Here is a 20,913-nt window from a genome sequence, read left to right on the forward strand (position 1 = left end):
TGGAAGGTTTATTTATGGACTGATAAATACAATATCCAGTCTCACTGGGACAATAAGGCACAACTGTAGGATATAACTGTAGTATCAGAAGACAACAACACCCACTTCTAAACAAATCACAAAAGCTTACAAGCATTTTTTACCTCTCCTTAGCACTGTTACGTTCCTATTTTATATGAAACAGTTATAAAAGTATAGTATTTCTTTCTCATATGGGGTAGAGGTTTTTAATTCACATTTTTTTCTGGAACTGTGCTGCACTCTGCAAAATTATAAAGTGCAACATTTTACTTTTGAATTCCTTTATTTAAAACAAATCAAAAATCCTTCAGAGACTTGTGTGTTATCCTTCAACAAAAGTGATGATTAAAGGAACTGAGAAAAAAGGAAATGCACATTTGACAGTAGTTTTGAGACTGGTAAGTATTTATAGAAACGTTAACACATGACAGAGAAGCAGTTATAACACTGATTCTTCAATAAAGAAGCTCCCAGGGGTTTTTGGCTTTATTGGAAGGATCTCCCAGATTGTGGAATGCTCCAGCTGAACTACACAAGATCATCTGTCAATCTAGCCACAGAAAATTGTTACTACTGAACCTTCACAGATTCTAATCTCTTGAATTTATCAGCATTACATTAATAGTATTAATCATCTTACACTTGCAAATAGATTTGAACAGAAATACATTCTAAAATATCTGGGATAATATGATCTTTCCCAAATTGTATTCTTATGCCAGAGCTTTCTTAAATACAGCTACCACCCTCAACACAAATACAACAGACCAGCACTTTCATACTGGAAAATATAAATAATTACTCATTATGCAGGCCACTATAATTGGGAAAAAACCCATATGAAATCAGTTTCATGATTTCATGTTTCATGACACTATTACCAGGTGGCAGTTACAGAACTACAAATTCAGATTTTGGCATGACTGGTTTTCTTCCATTTTGTACAGTGGTAAACAAATTTACACTTTCAGAAGCAAAACCACCTTGGGTGAGGTGGTTTTGGATGATCCTACACAAAAACAATCTGGAGAGGACACTTCATGGTCCGCTGGCTGTCAAGCCTGCAAGCTATGCAAAGGAAAGAAACAAGTTTCTGCCTCTGCTACTAGAACAGTTCAAGTGACATAGTGCAGATTTCCTACTCCTTTTAAGAACACCACAGCCTGTCCCCAACATAGATTCTACTATTGTACCTGTGATTTCATTCCACAAAGAACAAAACCTACTCACAGTACTTTAAAGTACTCTTAGCTATCATCATGCATTTGTTCTAGTTGTACAATGAAGCCATAGAAATCAAGAAGTTCTCAAGCAAAAGGCAGATTTAGAAGCACTGAAGAAAAAAATCTGCAAGTAAATAGCCAAATTGGAAAGGGGCAAAATATTTTTTTTAAAAAAAGGCAGCTGTAATGTGGCAAGTGAATATTATCAGTGCACCTAGTATTTGAGTAGATGCTTATCTCCAGAATGTTTCAGAGGGCACTTCTGTGGCATGTTCCTGTTTTTCCATTCTCAGATTCAGAGCTCAGAAGAATCAGTTCGTAGGTTAAACAGTAGTGTATAAGGAGAGACATTTTTACTGAAACAGTAGAGCAGAAGGAGACAAGAGAAAGGGCAAAAAACCCAGGATGGACAACATTAAAAAAATCTCCTTTTCCAAGTTGCATGGCAGCCATTTCCCTTTGTTCCAGTTGCACAGGGAATGTTCACACTGGTAGAACAAATCAGGGAGGGGTTGGAGATGTACTGTATATGCACCAGTAGCAATGCTCTGGGTTATGGTGCTAAGGAGAAAATGAAGTTCTATTCATTACATAGTTGGAGTAGAAAGGAATAGGCTCTCCATCCATCAGTGAAGGAATCGAATGCTCATTTTCTGCTCTACATCCACCTTCTCCAAAACCTGCAATAAAATTGAGAAACAGCTACTTAAGTTACTGTACATCTCTCCTAGAAGGTTTCTTATTCTAGTATTGAGGAAATGGGCAGGAACACGGGATGTCTTCAATTCAGCATGCCAGTTCATCTAGAGACCGCTGTTTCTGATTGTGGGCTAAGGTCTGTCCAAGGGAAGGAACTTAAGTCATCAAAGCCACAAGAAGGCTGTTGATCAAAGTGTAACTAATGTGGTTTCAGTCTGCCAACAGCACAGAAAGGCCTGGATTTCCAAAACTAGATTGTGTGGTAATGCCCAGCCAGGAAACAGATGGGAGAATGGCATAGAGAAAGGGACCTGAACAACCACTGAAGAGCAAAAATCCAGACCAGAGCACCACTAATGTAGATCTTTGTAGAACTGGGGTGGCATGTTCATTCACTAAATTGCTATTAGCATGGAGGCACGAAGCATCGCTCTGCTCTGAACTGTTTCAGGCAGTAGACATCAGTGCTTGAAGATGAGAGTAACTTATGTTTGAAGAGACATCCAGAAGTCTTTTAGTCCAATCCCTCAATTCCTACTTAAAGCAGCACCTGCTAATCAGGTTGCTCAGGGCCTTGTCCTGGTTAAGCTTTAAATATCTCCAAGGAAGGAATTTCTACATCCTTCAGAAGCTATGACCATCCTCTTAGTAAAAAGTTTTCCTTAAACCAAACCACAATATCCCATGTTAGAACTTTTCGTCTAGTCTATAGCATTCCATTAGGTAGCTGAAATTGTTCTGCTACAGGACAACCTTCTCCACTATCTAACAGCTCCCTACTATTACCTGTTTTGGACTATCAAAACATGTAATTCAAAGTACCAGAGCTAGGAACTTAAATACCAGTATTAGCTGTGTTGCTAACAGATGAAATCTACGAGTGAAAGCTGATCAGTGCTATTATAGCAGAAGAATTCATCTGTTCTAACTGTGCTAGTCAGGCTACTAGTGTAGAAAGAAGTAGTTGCAAAACAAAAAGTGAAAATTCTTCAGTATATTCAGGACTGTAGCTTTATGTGAGAGTATAAAGAAATATGTGGAGTAATTATTAGCACCCTGACAGTATTAAAAAAAAACCCAAAACACGACTAATAAAGAGATGAAAAAGCTAGCAGAAGGCTTTGCCCAAATGCAGGCACAACTATTTCAATTATATCCTCTCTGTTGCCATTTGCATTTGTCTGAATGACTTGCTCATTACTGAGCCGTTTCATTTAGTCATTAAAAAGAGTTTACAAACCTTTACAAATTCTGCAAAGGAGATGGCGCTATCTCCATCTTGATCAGCTTCCTGGATTGTCCTGTCAGCAATGCTGCCCAGCTGTTCATCAGAAATATTTACACCAACCATCATCCGTAATACCTATAGCATACAAAATAACCATCACTGACATAGGAACACAAGTATTCTTGGTGCTTTCTTTCTGTGTGTACTGTCAAAATAACACCACACAAGATTTTCATTGAATTAATTTCTAGCCAGACTTCTGTTGTCATTTGTACATTAAGTCTTTCAGGAAATAAAGGTATCTTTTGCAGCCATCATTGACAAAGAATCCTGCTTTTTCACTAGGCAGCAGGAAGAGGCAGAAACAAGAGAAAACTTTTGGAACTAGGAATGAGTAGTTTTGTCCAGTGCTTCTACTTTTTGCCCGAGAAAACATACCAGCATTTGATTAAATATCTGCTGTTTGAGATATTTGCCTACAGGAAATCTTGAAAGTACACGGTCCAGTGACAACTGCCATTACCTCCACATTCAGTAAAGCATTTTCTGAGCAGATCCAAGAGGGCGGTTCCAGTGAAAAACAAACCTTTTCCTTACATCAGGAACCACAAATTGCCATGTGTGCTTCCCAGGATTAGCAGCATGTAATTACTCCTAGCACAAGCCTAGTTTCATACATATGCAGCACTGATGAACTTTGATTACCTTTGCTGCAATTTCAAGAAGTTTTATTCTATAGAGAGGACGCACAGAGGACCACACAAACAACCTAATCCACCTCAGTGACTGTCCTTTGGAAATCCTTTTAGAAGCACCTTTGAAAGTTGTAGAAGGCAGTTCTTACGGGGCCTAGTGTATTTATTTGTAGTTGAATATTTAGGTGTCACTTCCAACAGGATCTGCCTAGCCTACCAAATAAGAATCAAGTCCCATACCATATAAAGCTTTAAGGCAGAGGTAAGCAAAGACACCACAGTATTCCAGCAGTTCTTCTGAATAAACTGGTGCAACTTCCCTCTTCTAAGTGGGTATGAAGTCACAGAGAACATCATGATTCAGTCATTCAAAGCAGCCCTGTGCTATTTACCTGGAGAAGCTCATCCCTGGAAATCTTGTCATCTTTATCTAGATCGTATAATCGAAAAGCAACTACAGGGAGGAAAGAAAGAAAGAAAGTTGAATTCAAGCGCCATTATCTTTCTTCATAACAACAGATTTATATAAAGGAAAAAACAACAAAACTAAGTATTTGTAAATTATTTTAAGAGAATTAGCTTAGAATTTTAATTCACCATAAAACTAATGCTCAGTTCCATAAAGTGTTATTACCACACACAGGAACAGCATTATTGCTAATAGTGGAAAAATTTTATGTTCACAAGCACTCTGTTTGCAGGATATTTCCTCAAAACCCCAAGTCATGGAAGAATAATTATCACTAAGATACATACAATCCTTTAATTTCAGAGCCAACCATTTTTACATTACCATTCATTCTCTTTGATTATAATTCTGGATGAGATGTGACAGAAATTTTAAGTACTCTTAGGACTCTTGCCAATTTTGATTAGCAAGAAAGAGCATTCTGCTCATATACTGTAGGCAGACATCCAAATATTTAAGAAAGTACTCAGCTGAAGGTGGGGGAAAACCACTATATTATATGGAAGAATTAGAGAAATAAGCAGAAAAACTCATTCATGCATGGGATGTGGCCTCTAAATCTGAAATAATTTTGAATACAAACCATTCTGAAACACTTCTGTTATGAGACATTTTGCAAAGTATATATATATTACTCAAGAGTCAGCCAATTCCACCAAATTCAACTGTAACAATGGCTCAATTATTAACATTCTGAACAGATAAGCTTCCAAGTAATTTTTTTTTTAAAATCAGGCATTAGAAGAGATCATTCTGCAGGAAACAACTGTGCAGAAGATCCCAAGCCTCTTTCCTTCATTCCTAAGGAGGAAAAAAACCTCCAACCCAACCAAAAAGAACATGGAAAAATAATTAATTCTATAGGAAGGTTCACATTTCTTACAGTGGAGCTTGTTACTTCTGCTGTTCAGTGGTTCTGGTCCATTCTGGTCTTTGCTCTTTTCATTATCTTCTATGGGTCGGAAGTGGGCTAGCGTCCTCATGAATCCACGGAAATTCACCTGGTCCTCTCTGCATAAGCATTTCAGCAGGTCAGTTTTTGGCATACCTTATACAGGCTCTTCATTTCAGTGAAGAAGACTATTAATACAGGCTCTTCATTTCAGTGAAGAAGGCTATTAATAGCTGAAGCATCAAAACCATGTGAACTCTTCCCACCTCCCCAGGGTTTGGCTGCCTATGCTGTTGCAAGCTGGGATCGTGCTGTTATGAAGTATGATGTGTAAAAAAGAGAAGCTGTGAGAAGACTTACTAAGGGCTACCCTTTCCTTACCTGCAAAGTGCGCTTAAGCTGGAGCCCTCACCCTTAATCCATGCCTGAGCTATGCTGTTGCTGTGCTCCAATGTAGCATTGTATCTTGCTGACCTGGACGCTGATTCCCTGGATTGACTTGATACTAGTTTCAGCACTGTCAAGCACTGGACTGTTGGTTGACCTGACAACAGTCACTGGACACGCTCTGTTTTTTGTGTTCAGGTGTGTGTGTACCCTTCTTCAGCAAGTACATCACCCTTTCCAGCTTTGCTGTCACGCTCGGCTCCTGCCTGTGGGGCTGTCATTGCTCACTGCTCTCTGACAGAGGTCTCTTCTCTAGTTTCTGTAGGAACCAGCCATGTAAATACTTCCCAGAATGCCTGCTTTCTATTCAGTAAACCCTGCCTGGTTTTAGCTGATATTATGACTTGATTAGACAATTTGAACTCCACCAATCAGTAACGACAATTGCAAAAGCAGAAGCAGATTCCACAGACCAATCCAGAGAGGTATAATGAAGAGAGACAATACTGAAAATTTGATCATCTCTTTGGATTTGTGTTATAAGTGTCATAATCTATGTCTTAAATGTAATAAAACCCTAAAATCGACCAACCAAAAAAGCCAATCTAGTAACAGTGGTACACTTACTATATCAGATACAATAAGACCGAATTAGTTAATTGTAATGCTCCTTTACACAGAACAGTGTTGATATAAGTTTGCTTTAAGAACCAAAGTCCATACATAGCCTGTAATTTCTTCAAAAGTGTTCAGTAATTTAAGAAGAAGAATGGAAAACTGTGACAAAAGCCTGGGTTTGTCAATAAATAAAGCACGAAAAAACTTTGTAAATCATGAAGTATTTCTCATTAGAGAATTAAAATATGCTGAGGAAACTACATACCCACACACTGCAGGGCAAGTCTGAAGTGGTTAGTTATTAGTAAATTCAAATTCTGTGCTTTAATTATCAGCATTTCACTCCTATGAAAACTTCTGACAGACTACAAATTTTGTGCCTGCTCACAAATTCAGTTTGTTGAAACTCACCCTTCTGGAAAGAAGGCATTGATAATTCTGTCTCCAAGTGGATTGATGGCAAGCTCTGGAATCCGCTGGAAGTCTTCACGGCTAAGTAAAGCAAGAACACAACAAGTCAGCATAAAGTTCAAGTCAAAGAAATCGAAAATGCAACTTTTTAAAATCATGTTTTCTTTATGACTAATGGCACAAAATAAAACAAAAGACAATGCCAAACTCATATGGCCTTACAAACTAGCAATGCTCATTTATCATGTAACATCATTTGTGCTTACTGTAATGATGCCAACTAGTTTGCAACGCAAGAAAAGGGGAGCTTCTGAAGTTGCTTTGAAAGAAATTATGGCTCCAAGATTAAAATATTGATTGGGTTTTTTTAATAATTATTTGGTACTTAATCATATGAATTGTCACGGCTTTTCCAGACTGCCTCATTTCAGATTCTGGAAGAATACCATACTTCTCCATGCATACTACAAGTCATTAGCATGTTCTGATAGATTTTGTTTGTTTATGCAACAAATCCATATCTTATAATAAATGCCAAATTTCAGATTATTTTAGCTTCAACCAAGCAGTACTCCTATTTTAAACTGGCAAATTTACACTTTTACAGGCACCTGTACACCAGATATAATTTCACCAGTACAGGCAAATACTCACTGCTCTTGCCAACCATTCTCTTTTCTGGTCATGATTATATGTACACAGCACAATATAAACACCGCTATGCTTACATTGTTATTCTTCTGATCTGAAAGACATGATGAGTTGTACTGCATACACACTTTAGAACAGTATGATAGGAACACAGGCTTCATTCTCCTATTAGAATTGCACTAGTATTTTCTCTTCTCTTCCAACCTAACAGACTGTCAGGAAAATGGGTAATCTTGGTGTGACCAAGGCAGACACACCAGATGTGTCTTAGTGAGCAGGTTTGTTTGGTTTGTTGTTCCTTACAACTGAACACAGCAATTTATCAGTTACTACAAGATGTACTTCATAATCATCTAGATTTTAAATTGCAAACAGCAAGGAGGTTAAGGTGTAAAAAATCGCCACCCTATTCTGTCTGGATCCATAACTTGACATTTCCTGCCCAAGCTCCAGAAATACTGGCAGCTCCCTTTGACTCAAATGCAGTCTTGCTGGTTTTGAAGTTGGGGTCAAAGTCTCAAACTTGGTTACTGAATGTTTGCAACTTTTCAAAACTATGCTCACTAACTAAACAGGCAACAAGGTCTGACTCATGACATCATTAAAGCAAAAAAATGGTTTATGAAAGTAAACACAAATAAAATTTGAGATTATTTAAATATAAAAGCTTCTTACAATGTTGTGATATTAAAGACAGGGTAAAAAAGAAGTTGGCTGACTTTATCACCAGTCTAGCTTGGGAAAGGCAGAGAAGTAAGATGTTCTAGTTTTAAATGTATTCTAAAGCACTTTTTGCACCCAGTCACCACCACAGCACTGTTAAGACTCCTAATTTACAGTGCATCTGTTACAACACGGTTAAACTGTCTGACCTTCTGACAGAGCAACCTGACCATATTTTTAAGTTATCCCAGCAAACTTCTGCTCTGACCAGGTCCGTGTTACTTTAACAGGCAAAGTTAACATCTGTTTAGCATGATCAACTTGTTACCAGACCCTTCAGAACTGCCGCATTTTAAGCTATTGCTGAAGGGCAAAGCATGCATTAGTGATTTAAGCAGGAGATGCAGTGATGTGGAAAGCCTATGTCCTAATAACAATATTTTAAAAGCAGAACTTCAGTGTCAATACTAACTTTATAACCTAAAAGCAGCAGCTGCCCTCTCCTCCATGTAGAGCAAAATCCTAATGCTCCAGTATTTTTTTACTTGCATATCTCAACTTTTTAGTATTCAGCCTCAGTAGACATGTGGCATTTCAGCCTCCAGTGATTCTGTTTTCTAACAGGAGATTAACAATTAACCACAAATAACTCCCTGGTTTCAAATCTACTTGTCCTGTCATTATCAGGATTGCAGTAGAGCACTTTTGCTTATTAAGAGCACATTACTGAGTGAGTGTTATAACTGAAATAGCTGCAACAGCCATAAAAGCAAATGAACGTGGGGTAAGTTATTTTCTACTTTATAAAGCTAAGCTTTCCTGCAGTCATTATGGACCAACCTCACCTGGCTGAAGCTGGCGCTTACACAAAATTTAATACCCTCTACTTCTTTTTTGTTCATGGGCAACAAGGCTCTTCTAAGGTATCTTTCCATGAACTAGGCTCTTATGAAATCTTTGCTTAAATGCAACAGGCAAAGCCACCTTTACCTGCATGTGAACATTATGCAGGCCAAGCATTTAATACATATGCCAGTGTATTCACAGTTAGATGCAATTTGCAGCAAAGAATTTTTAGATTCTAAGCAAGACAAGTATTCCTAAGCACGGGTATTCCCTCCAAAGCACAGAACAGATACCTACTGTAAAGGTGGTTCAGCCTTATCCCAAAGGCTGCAAGAAGCCTACAAGACCCCTTTTTTCCTTCCATTTCTGGTTGTTCATTCTTCTGTTACTTCTAGATGGTAGCAAAACACTGTTCCCTCACCAGGGATGAGGAGGGGTATCTAGAGTTGAGGGAAAGTAAAATAATGGAAAGGGAAAAACCCCACATACATGTGCATCAGAAGTGGTAGAGGAAAGGAAAGATGCTCAGAGGATACAGGTAACAAAAAATTACTTGAAGAAGGAAAATAATTAAAAGCAGTAAGGTGTATCATGCAAGTTGGTCAAAAAGATTTGAGGTTACTAATGAAGAGGTTCCATTGCTCCCTTCCCTTGCTAACATCAGCTTTGTCATTCAGCTAACCTTTTGGTGGCCTAATGTATCCCCCATAAAAAACTCCCTACCTTCCTCCTCTCCAATTAGCTTTCTGTTGAATGCACATCTTGAGGAAGTTAAAAAACTTCAAAAAAATCTAAGAACACCACAGATGACAATGAGGTGCTGGAAGCCTGGAGAAGTTTTGGGGAAAGAATATCAATATCCCTACTCCCCCACCTTTCAGGATTGTGTCATCCATCTCATCTGACTCCATTCTTGCAGACGGTCTACACAAATGTTAAAAGTTGCTTAACTATCACAGCCCTAATTGGTTCATAAACATAAGGCCAAGAAGTATGCAAAAAGGTGATAATTAGATGAGCAATAAGGAAGGAAAGAAAAAAGGCAGCATTCATAAAGTGTGGTTGAAGATGCAAGTATAGACTATTCTTGTACCCTGTCTTTTCCAATCCAAACCCATATCCTTCCTGTCTTTTCTATTTTAGATAAAGCTAAAAATGCTTTGCATTTTCTTGAGAAAAAGTAAAGACTTCCACATTCAGAGAGCTAGCTTTTATGTTTTGCAATCTTGTAGTATCTGTTTGAACTAATAAGAACGAGCCTGACATATTTCCAGACCCAGATGGTTCAGTCAGCTGACAAAGACTGACAGATGGCCTGGCTGGCTCATGTTACTCTTCTCTCAGGATCAGAGGTTTTCTGAAGTTCTCCAGCAGACACGTGTGAACAGCTTCCATACACATCAGACATGAACAGCTCAGTGTGTCTATTCTCTGTAGCTACCAGCTTTCAGAACCTTTTCCCTTGCTTCCTTCTTGCATGCTATACCAATTACTGTACAGTAAAAGCTACTTCTCAAGTGCTTAACCTGTCTCCTCCAGCGCCCAAGAATCTGCTTTTAAGTGGGAGGTTCCATACAAGTTACATGCAAAGACAGCAGTTTAAATAAGTACCTCTTTTTATAGCTCTCTGCATGTCTGTTTGCAGTTACTTACTAGTAGATAAACTTTGGAACAAAGGTATTCTTGCGTGGTGTACACTACAGTACCACCCAACAGGGATACTCACTAAGCAATCACATATTTACCCTGTTCATGCTATACTATTTCCTCATATTGGAAATCAGCACGTAAGGAAACGTGCACACTGTTTTCCTCCTGAGCTGTAGTTAGGATGTAGACAGAACAAGAATGTTCCAGATTTCACAATTCAGATGTAGCTAGGGACAACCAAGGGTATCAATCTTTTGTTTTGGCAGCTCAGCATGTCACAATATTGAAACCAAAGGTGACAGAAGAATTTTCAAGAACGGTTTTGTCCTGTCTTTTCCAACATGGTTTTGTTCAGATGGTGGAAGTCTGAGGGAACTTACTCATTTTGTTTAGAAAAAGTGAATCTAAGGAAAAATATAAATTTTTTCTACACTTTTACAGAAAGGTGAAGGTAAACCTGACATTTTTACCTTTACAGGTAAAAATGGCTGTAGTCACTTAGAGAATAAATATGTGAGAGGAAAAAAAGGAAGCAAAAAACAAAAGCTTTTTGAAGACCAAGTTTTGTCTTTATCAATAACCTTCTCTAATATTTTATTTATGTAACTCTTTAAAAACAAAGTGCCTTGAAATTGCACATAGGTACACTGGATAGAAACATCTGACTATGAAAGATTTCTGCTTTTGATTATAGTTCCAGAACTACCAGGATTAATCATCATCTACCAGATCTATACAAAGTGCTCTTTACTTTGCCCTTCTTCAGAAGGGTGGTACACATTTAAAGATTTATTTCATGCCATAAAGAACTGCTTAGCATTTATTTTCCTCATCACAGTCACATGAGTGATTTTGTCATATTTGATTTGTAAGTCAAAGGTGTAAGTCATCCTTATGGAAACAATCAATCTTGCTCACAGGAAACAAACAGAAGACATACCCTCTAAACTGTCTGGTGGTAATAAGCAAGTGATAACTTCTTCCTACTTGTCTTAAAGCAGCAAGTTCTCTTTCATTTGTATTTCAGAAACCAACATCTATGACCTCCCAAGCTGTAGTTCTTGTTCTCTCCTCAATCTTTATTCGTCAGGAAGTAGCTTTCCATTTCTTAAAATTAACAGTGTCTGCATTTTGTGGGCTTAGAACAGAACAGGATAAGTTTAAAAAGCTGAAAGCCACTGTTAAGTGAGACATGTTTGAGAGTGGGCTGTGCTTAGGGGCCAAGACTGCAAACTAAGGGATCATAATACGCACAGTTGCTGGGATTTGCCAAACAACCTCCACTTCCTTTCCTAAGTACCACATGATTATCAACAATGGAAGTCTACCTCCTCCTGATGCATAATACTGTGAAACTGAGCATTGTGCAACAGACATTCATAGCATATTTAATCAATTACTGCTCTTACATAAACCGAGTACAATCACTTTGACGTTTATACAAACCTTATGGATTTAGTAAGTGAATTTAGTGTTGGAGGAAAACACTGAAGAGTTGAGAAAGAACACATCCTGGGTTCAAATTGTGCTAGACTAATCCAGTAGCCACCACCTTTATTCATCAATGACTATTAAACTCACATATAAAGTTTGTAAAGGCTGTTAATGTTCTTTTCCAAACAATTTTAAACATTAACCTTATCCACTATCTAATCAGTTGATCTCTACATCAGAATTGCCAATGCTACAATTTATATAATGCCTTGGGTTCAGTGTCAGAGTGGGCTTCTGGAAGTTCCTGCATATCCCATCCCAAGACAATTTTTTACACACACAATCCATTTAGTCATCCCTTCAGCTACTCAAGTCTAGAAGTTTACAGTACAGCCACAGTCCAAATCACTGGAGTCAATCAGCTTCAAAACCTACACAAGGCAAAAGGGGAGGAAGAGTATTTTTAACCCAAAATAATCACTCTGTAGTCCTGTTTACCATACAACTCCACATCCAATTACTTAAATGCTGCGAAATCATCAATTTGTGGCACCAGAAGGAACTGCGCATTTCCTTCAGGAAAGGAAACTGCAGTAAGCCCAAAGTACTGCCAAAGACCATATATCTTACAACTTGCCACCTTGATCTTTTAAGAGGTGATTTCAGCATTAGTTAGGTTGGTTTATAGGTAGGCCTATAGCTTTTCTGGATATATAATGCATCCCACAGTCATATTTTACAAGATTACATACAAAACCTCAGGTGATGCCTGAATCACTGAATTTGACTGGGATAGAGCTGCTATGAAAGCAATTAACCCCAGATATCATGTTATGCTACAACAATGTTCCTTTGCCCTTCCTACTCTCTCTTGCATTCTTCTCCAGCCTTCCTGTGCACTGTGGCTACATGGTGAATGGGAAACAAAATCCATGAGAGTAGGGAAGGCTACAGATGACAGCAGGCAGAGATATATTTTAACACGCCATCATCTCACCAGAGTTTACCTTTTGGTTGAGAATACTCTTTCCAGCAGACTTGGTCCGTCAAAATGAAAAATATTTTGCAGATAAAGTTAAAGACTCATCTTTATTTAATTGACTAAGCTGTAAGAAACCAGTTTACTATAGTTTTCAAACTGTAGATATGAAACAAACACTAAATATCTTAGAATGTCCTGCACTACCACTTTAAAGAATAGAATAGTTCTTTAGTCACAGTGACTTGGTTCCAGCTCTTTTTTCATTTTTGAGCATACTAATAGACATGGGTATTCAACAAGAGCAAAGTTAAGTGTAGTAAATGGAGCACAGATCCAAGTAGTGTTTAAAGACACTGGATATCAGAAACAAGTAAGTACAGATCTTTTTTCCTACGGAACCCAGGATAAAGATGACACAGCAGAACCATTCTCATAATAAATAGCAGAAGCAACATAAAAAGAAAGGTAAGAAATAACAATCTAAAAGTGTTGTTTCACAATCTGGAACATTTTTATAAGACTTTGAATACCAAATCTGAACTTTCTCCCATTAACTGCTACAAACCTTCAACACTACAGTAAAGACAGCTGGCTCTTAGAGCACCTCAGTTCAACAATTAAACCTTTCATGTAGACAGTAGGTATGAAAGAACTTCTTACAACAGCCTCAGTGGTTTACCAATGAGAAAAACACACTGACAGCCTGCAAGAGCAAGCCACCAGTACCGATGTGCCAATGCAAGTACAGCTGAATTACCCACCTAAGAGTGCCATTTTCTCCTTTGTCCAGGCTGGTGAAGCGACTGTACAGGCGGGTGATTTGACTGTGGGAGACTGAAGAAAAAAGAAAGAAGATGACAAATTAGCATGTCAATGATTCCTCATAGGAGCAGACCTCATTACACTGAACTGCACTGTTGCCAGAAGCTGTGTTCAAAAAAGAGTTCACACAGAACCAGTTACATTGAAAGTACATGACAAAGAGTATTTAGGGACTTCTTGAGCTATAAATCACAGCTTAATATGCAGGAATACACAAAATAGCTCATTCTTCAAAAATCTGTCTAACTCTGTCTTTTACCCATTTCTACTTTTGATCTTTAACAATTTTTGGTTATCTGAGTCAGTAAATGTTAATTAAAAAGAATAAATATTTGATTCACCGTTCCACTTTATTTCCTTGAATTCCTTTATGGCTAGAAATAATCTGGAAAAGATTACACTGATGACGTCTATATCACTCATGACACTAAAGACTCCTGCTATAGTATCTTTCCTTCTCTTTTGCTTATCTCTACTCCCATTGTCTTTTTTCCAGCTAAAGATGGAAAGAGAACTCAGTTTCTCCACATCTGGAAAGTGGTCAGAGAGGCTTTAATTTTTATTTTACTTTTCTTCTTTTACAGTACTGCTGAAATCTGAACATACTGCGGTTCACAGAGCAAGAGAATAGCCTGACTTGGAAGGGACTCAAAAGAACCACTGGAGTCCAACTCCTGGCCTTGCACAGCACCATCCCAAAGAATCACACCGTGTGCCTGAGAGCATTGTCCAAACATTATGTGAACTGTGTCAGGCTGGTGCCTGGGAGCCTGCTCCAGTGCCCATTCATTCTCTGGGTGAAGAACCTTGTCCTAATATCCCACCTAAACCTCCCCTGTCACAGCTTCATGCTTTTCTCTCAGGTCCTATCACTGGTCACCAGAAAGCAGATATGAGGAAGGCTTTGTTCCAGAACTTGGAGCCAAAGACTGATATATTATTAAACGTAGTAGTATTTTTTAGGTCTTGCATCAAACCAGCAATACTTCGGTGCCCAGCCCTCTGTTAAGATCTCTCTGCCCTCGAGGAAGTCAACAGCTCCTCCCAAATTAGTGCCACTGGCAAACTTACTTAGTATGCCTTGGAGTCCTTCTTCCAAGTTGTTTACAAAGATGTTAATGAGAACGGGCCCTGAAATGGAGCCCTGAAGAATTCTATTAATGACTGGGCACCAGCCTGATGTTACCCCATTCACTGTAACCCTTTGCGCCCAACCCAGGAGCCAGTTGCTCACAAAATTAATTTCCAGGCTTCTAGGACATGGAATTAACAATTAAAAAGCCTGTTTCTAAAGAAATTTGAGAAGGAATTGGGATACAAAGCAAGCAGAAAGTTATCGCGGACTTTAAATCTGCAGTTTGAAACACAAATTACAAAGGCAATATTAAATTCAGCATAACTGTGTCAATATTGCCAAGCTACTAGACAACCCAAGATATTAGACAAACTAGATCTTTAGTCTGTGATATGAATGGGATAAACCTATATAGAATAGCAATTCCTTTAGCACTGAAAGAACGCTTGTCCTGGTTTCAGCTGGGACAGAGTTCATTTTCTTCTTAGTAACTGGTACAGTGATGTGGTTTGGGGATTTCACAGGAGAATAACGATGACAACACACTGTTGTTTTGGCTGTTGCTAAGTCGTGCTTACCCTAAGCCAAGGGCTTCTCAGCTTCCCAGGCTCTGCCAGTGAGGAGGTGCACAAACAGCTGAGAGGGAGCACAGCCAGAGCAGCTGATCCGACCTGGCCAAGGGGATCTTCTGTACCACACAACATCAGGTCTGGTGTATACTGAGGGAATTGGCCAGGAGGGGCCAATCGCTGTTTGGGGCCAGGCTGGGCATTGGTCAACAGGGGGAGAGCAGTTGTACTGCGCTTCACTTGTCTTTCTTGGCTTTTATTTCTCTATCCCCTTTTCATTACAATTAGCATTATCTTTGTTATCAATAACTTTTTTATTTTATTATATTTTACTTTATTTCGATTATTAAACTGTTCTTATCTCAATTCATGGGTTTCACCTCCCTTCTCCCCCAGCTTCTCCCCCCACCATAACAGGGACTAAGCAAGTGTGGTACTTGGTTGTCAGCTGAGGTTAAAGCACAACAAGGCCCCACAGGAGATCTTGGCTTTTCAGTCTCTTCTGATGAAGTTAATAAATACATGAAATAAGGCTGAATTGAATGTTAATGTTTACTCAGTAAAGGTGCGATTGTCTACAATGTTAAACTAGGACTTAATGTAATTTTCAGATTTAGTAATTTAAAAAGCCTTCACCAGGACATGCACAATACTTCTCTTACTTGCTCAAACTTATTTGGGAAGAGGTTGCATAGCAGTTGTTTGATCTGGGACAAGTGAGGCAAATTTTCCAGGTTTGTTCTTTATTCCTTGAGGCTTTTTGTTTAGGTTCAACAGTTCCCTCCTTTAGCATGACCTGCCAGGAACTGGGTTTTCACAGACACTGCCCCCCCCCAGCCTTATTGTCTCCTCAGAAACTTTCATTCTTTGCATAGGATTGGGCAATTTGCTCAGTTTCACCCAAGGCACTTTCCCTACAATAAGACTGGGCAGCTTGCTCACTTCCAAGTTAAGCAACACACACAGAGAAAACAAGCACCAGTACTCTAAAGACTTCAAATTTCTGCATTTCTGATCTAATGTTTTAGATAACATAACAACAACTGATGGTGAAGAAAAGAAGGCTGGAGTTAGATCTCCTATGAGGAGCCCCATACTCCCACTCCCCCCTGTAAACAAAGAAGGTGATGAGAATTCTACTCAGCTACCATTTCCAAACTGATGTCAGCATCTCCATTTCTGGAACATCCCTGTAACAGCTAGTATGTGAGAAATAGTATGTAGCCCTTGACAGGAGAAGTGATATATTCATTAACGTCATACTAGACAAAAAACATATCACAGCTCTGTGAAAAAGGAGAATGATTCAGGTTCACCACTGTGTTCTGTCGTAATTTCCTTTTGGCTCTCATCCCTCACAAAAGCTGTGTCACTGGTCATTTTTCAGTGCATTTGCAAACAAACAGAAAGATTCTCCTGAATACCATAGGAGAATCACGATCTACAGTTTATGACTGCTTCTTGAAAATCCAAGGTTAAGGCTTTAAAACTAGCTGAAACACCATTTTATCCATACTGCTACCCCACCAGGATTCTTCTAAAAATTTATGGTCAAGACCTCTAAATTAGGAGTTGCTCCCTCTATTTTACTTAAGTTTTTAGCAATTAGACACTCTTGTCTACAACAGTAGCATAAATTCATGTAATTATATACTGAGAAAAATATATAAATATCCATCAGAAAAATCTATTATCATCTGCTACCATGGAAACATTTCTTTCTCCTAAATTTAGGTATGAGCATTAGTTTATTATTAATCCTTAGGTAGAGTGCTTCAAAGCATGGAAACAAAGGGTGTGAACCAAATAGTTTGAATACTGTTACATTCCAACTGCTTTCCAAAAGCTTGCAACAGAATGCAGACAAGCAACATCTTGTGCCTCTCATCATTTTTTTTACAGCTGTTACTGAAATGTCAAAGCAATGAGGATGACTTCAAGGTGTTTTCAAGCTCAAATTTCAAAATGTTTCTATGAAAAGCAAACAATTTCCAGACAACATCATGTGAGATTTAGGACTGTCAACTTCTGACTTCACACCTGCTGCTGAGAATCTGATGCATTACCTTTGCAGATGTCTCTGAACTGATGGTACAAAGTGCTTTTCACTACCACAAAAGAATATTCTGCTAAAGAATATTAACATAGTTTCTCACTCATGTCAGTATCGTTAGCTATTCAGTTTTGTGCTACATGAAATTGAGCAGAAGTTATATAATTCCACAGTTGAATTCAATCAAACTGGTTAACTATTCTACTCAATTCTTCACACCTACCCCAGATGAACTGTAGAAAACCCATTTCACAGTAAACAGGCCAAAAAAGAATCCTTGGGAGCACTTATCAGACCACCAGCTCAAGATGGACTTGTAATGCTGCCATATTTTTTCATGTCTACAAAGTCCCTTTCTCAAACTCTTCAGGAGCTGAAGTACCATCAACACCAGGTTTCCAATAGACCACAGCAGTCTATTAAGTAACACTACCTTAGCATTCTGCCTGTGAACTTTGATCCAGATAACCAGTGTTTGGGTTTTTTTCCCCACCTTGTATAAATATTTTCACCTATATGAAGTGTACAGTAGCACTGACAGCTTGGTGGAATTTTCCATCTACGTAGAGAAGTATAAAAAGCAGAGAAAAATCAGATTCCTAAACTGCAGTTACAGACTGGGGAGAAGAAGAAAATGATTGATAAAGCCAATGAAACACACTGTGATGACTTATAAGCAAGCATGAGTCAGAGATTAGCAATGGTTGATTAACAAAGTGGTATTACTTGACTAGATAAAACACGGGAAAATGAACATACCTCAGGTCACAAAGCTGAAACCCACCAGTCATAACTTTTATCTGATGATACAAGAAAAACATTTAGAGGCTAACTAGAGTCAAGTGGATTTATTGCTTAGGATGCCTATATAGTCATCTTAATAGTATTTATTTAACTATCATGTAAGTTAACTTTCAGGAATAAAACACCACAGAGACTAAATCAAGTAGCCGCATGAGGAAAAATGTAAAACATTCTGGAAAAATATTCCAGAATTGGGGTTTGGTTTTTGAAGCACCTTTTTAAATGAGAAGAGCCTACCTTTACTCTATGATCTTTTTGATTAAAAAGAAAAAAGCCACAGAAAGTTACTGCTGGATAAGCAGACTTTGCCATTCCTACTTGTTTATCACAGCCTTCCTGTAGAAGGTTTTCATGACAGATGGAAAAAGGATCATGAAAACTATGTGAACTCACTCACTCTGCCACTACACTAGCACCACAATCTTCTTTCATTTCTTTTCTGTAGCCACTTATTTTCCTGACACAAATAAACTATCACTTAAGAAGAATATATGATACCATTTATATGGGAAAGAAAACTGCAGAAAGCATTTTCAAGTAGCAAGAACAGATCAGGAAGCATATTCAGAAGAAAAACTGTCAGCTGGGCACAGAATTTTGACCTGAGAAGTTTCCTGGAGAAACAAACAGCAAAGCAATACCTATGATGTTATGACCTCTGCTCCCCAGCTAGTTCAGAGGGCATCCTCCATTTGTTATCATTTAGTATTTACTAGAACTCTCAAGCAACCATTCTATCGGGCAAATTAACAACACTGGAGTTTCACCTTCTCTAAGGTAATTTATGTTTATGGAGAACAACTCGATCGAATATCGTAGGTTAAAGTATCTAAATATTAGCGTCCAGCTTAAATAATGCTCTCCCAGTTGCTGACTAGTACAGGAGTTTTCACTTCTTTTTAGTTAGTAACACTCACATCTCAGATTACTTCCTTTATGGTTTCAATGCCACTCAGCACTCATTCTGAATACCCTTACGGCAACTTTAGCACTGTCCCCTGAAACAAACAGCACTTGGGGGAAAAAATTACTACACAACACCTTTTCTTTGGATTAAAAACTGAGGGAAACTCCAGCACCAGACATCGAGACAGACAACTCTTCAAAACCCAAGCAGTTACCTCTGACCGAACACAATACGGCACACACCAAGAGCACCGCTTCCCTTCTATCCTACTGGGATCGCGCCGCTGCTGCCAGCAGCGGCGGGGGGGAACCGAGAAGCGCTTCCCGGGTTTCCGCGGGCCTGCCAGACACGTCCGGCCGCGGGGGCTGCGGGTGGCGGGGACCGGGCACTGTCCCGACGCGAACGCCGCGGCCGCGCCGGGCAGGGCCCCCCCGGCCCGAGGGACTGCGGGCGGCCCCGCTCCGGCCGCCGATCCCGCGGCGCTGCCCGCCCCGCCCCGCCCCGCCGCACTCAGGCCCCTGCACTCACAGCCCGTTTCCTTCTTGATCTCCTCGATCTCCTCGTCCCGCAGCAGAGTGGACGCCCGGGAACCCATCGCCGCCGCTGGGCCCGAGGGGAAGGGAAGGGAGGGGCGGGGGGAAGAGTTACGCAGCCGAACAGCAGCGACGGCGGCGCCACAGCCGCCCCCGGCACAGGCCCGACCGCGGCCGCGCCGCTGCTCTGAGGCGGAAGGCGAGCGCGCACCGACTGCCGCGGCCCCGCCCGCCGCCTCCGCCCGCCGCCTCCGCCCGCCCCGGCCCGGCCCCGCCCCGCCCCGCCCGCCCCTCACACGCCCACGGGCCCTGCGCGCACGCGTGTGGAGAGCGCCTGTGCGCAGCGGGAGAGCGGCCGGCCAAAGTAACTGCGTCGTTGTTTCTCTCCCGAGTTCGCGGCGGCGCCCGGTGCTGCGGTCTTGCTTTGTTTAACAAATCGCGGAATCGTAGAACGGGTGAGGTTGGAAGGGTCCGCAGTGGGTCAGCTGGTCCAACCTCCCTGCTCAGGCAGGGTCATCCTACAGCACATGGCACAGGGTCCCGTCCAGATGATTCTTTAATATCTCCAGTGAGGATAACTCCACAGCCTCTCTAGGCAACGTGTTCCAGTGCATGGTCACGCACACAATAAAGAAGTTTCTCCTCATGTTCAGTTGGAACTTCCAGTGCATCCATTTCTGCCCACTGCCTCTTGTCCTGTTGCTCAGCACCACTGAGGAGAGCCTGGCTCCATCCTCTGACGTCTTCCTTCCAGACACTGATAGACATTGAAGAAGTCCACACACAATCATCTCATTTCGAGGCTGAGCAGGCCCAGCTCCCTCAGCCTTTCCTTATAAGAGAGATGCTCCAGTTGACCATTCATCCTTGTTGCACTCCACTGGTTACCCCAGGATCTCCACATCTCTCTTGCACTGAGGAACCAAGAACTGAACACACCACTTCTGATGCAGCCACGCCAAGGCTGAGCAGAGGAGTGGAATCAACCCCCTCGATCTGCTGGCTGTGCTCTTCCTAGTGCGCCCCAGGACACCACTGGCCTTCTTGGCCACAGGGGCACTGCTGGCTCATGGACAACTTGTTGTCCACCAGAGCCCCCAGGTCTTTCTCTGCAGAGCTGCTCTCCGGCAAGTCAGTGGCAATGATAAGCTTTTACCCCAAAGAGTGGAACCTGGTCTATATTTTTTTGCTTTCCTTCATGTCAGTGAAGAACTTAGAAACTGGCAGAAGTACTCCAGGATTAAGGATAATTTTTGGTCATGGAATAGTTTAATGGTGAGG

The 20,913-nt window shown here is 40.3% G+C and overlaps 1 protein-coding gene across 1 annotated transcript; it reads right to left on the reverse strand.

The window, feature by feature from the left end:
• Positions 1-285: 285 nt before the first annotated feature.
• CHP1 (calcineurin like EF-hand protein 1) lies at positions 286-19,842 on the reverse strand. The gene is made up of 7 exons (XM_040067651.2): positions 19,628-19,842; positions 13,631-13,703; positions 6,644-6,724; positions 5,219-5,346; positions 4,259-4,320; positions 3,184-3,306; positions 286-1,924 (listed from the first exon to the last, which is right to left on the reverse strand). Exons 1-7 carry the CDS (start codon positions 19,692-19,694, stop codon positions 1,871-1,873), a joined length of 588 nt encoding a protein of 195 aa, XP_039923585.1. The 5' UTR covers positions 19,695-19,842; the 3' UTR covers positions 286-1,870.
• Between the last annotated feature and the right edge of the window lie 1,071 nt (positions 19,843-20,913).

This window comes from Hirundo rustica, chromosome 6 (genome assembly GCF_015227805.2).
Source record: "Hirundo rustica isolate bHirRus1 chromosome 6, bHirRus1.pri.v3, whole genome shotgun sequence".
Lineage (NCBI taxonomy): Eukaryota > Metazoa > Chordata > Aves > Passeriformes > Hirundinidae > Hirundo > Hirundo rustica.

Coding starts and splice junctions, on each gene's coding strand:
- CHP1 (XM_040067651.2), bottom strand. CDS start 19,694: ATGGGTTCCCGGGCGTCCACTCTGCTGCGGGACGAGGAGATCGAGGAG. Junction 13,704..19,627: donor GATCAAGAAGGAAACGGGCT/GTGAGTGCAGGG, acceptor TTTTTTCTTCAG/TCTCCCACAGTCAAATCACC. Junction 6,725..13,630: donor GGAGAAAATGGCACTCTTAG/GTGGGTAATTCA, acceptor TGCTTTACTTAG/CCGTGAAGACTTCCAGCGGA.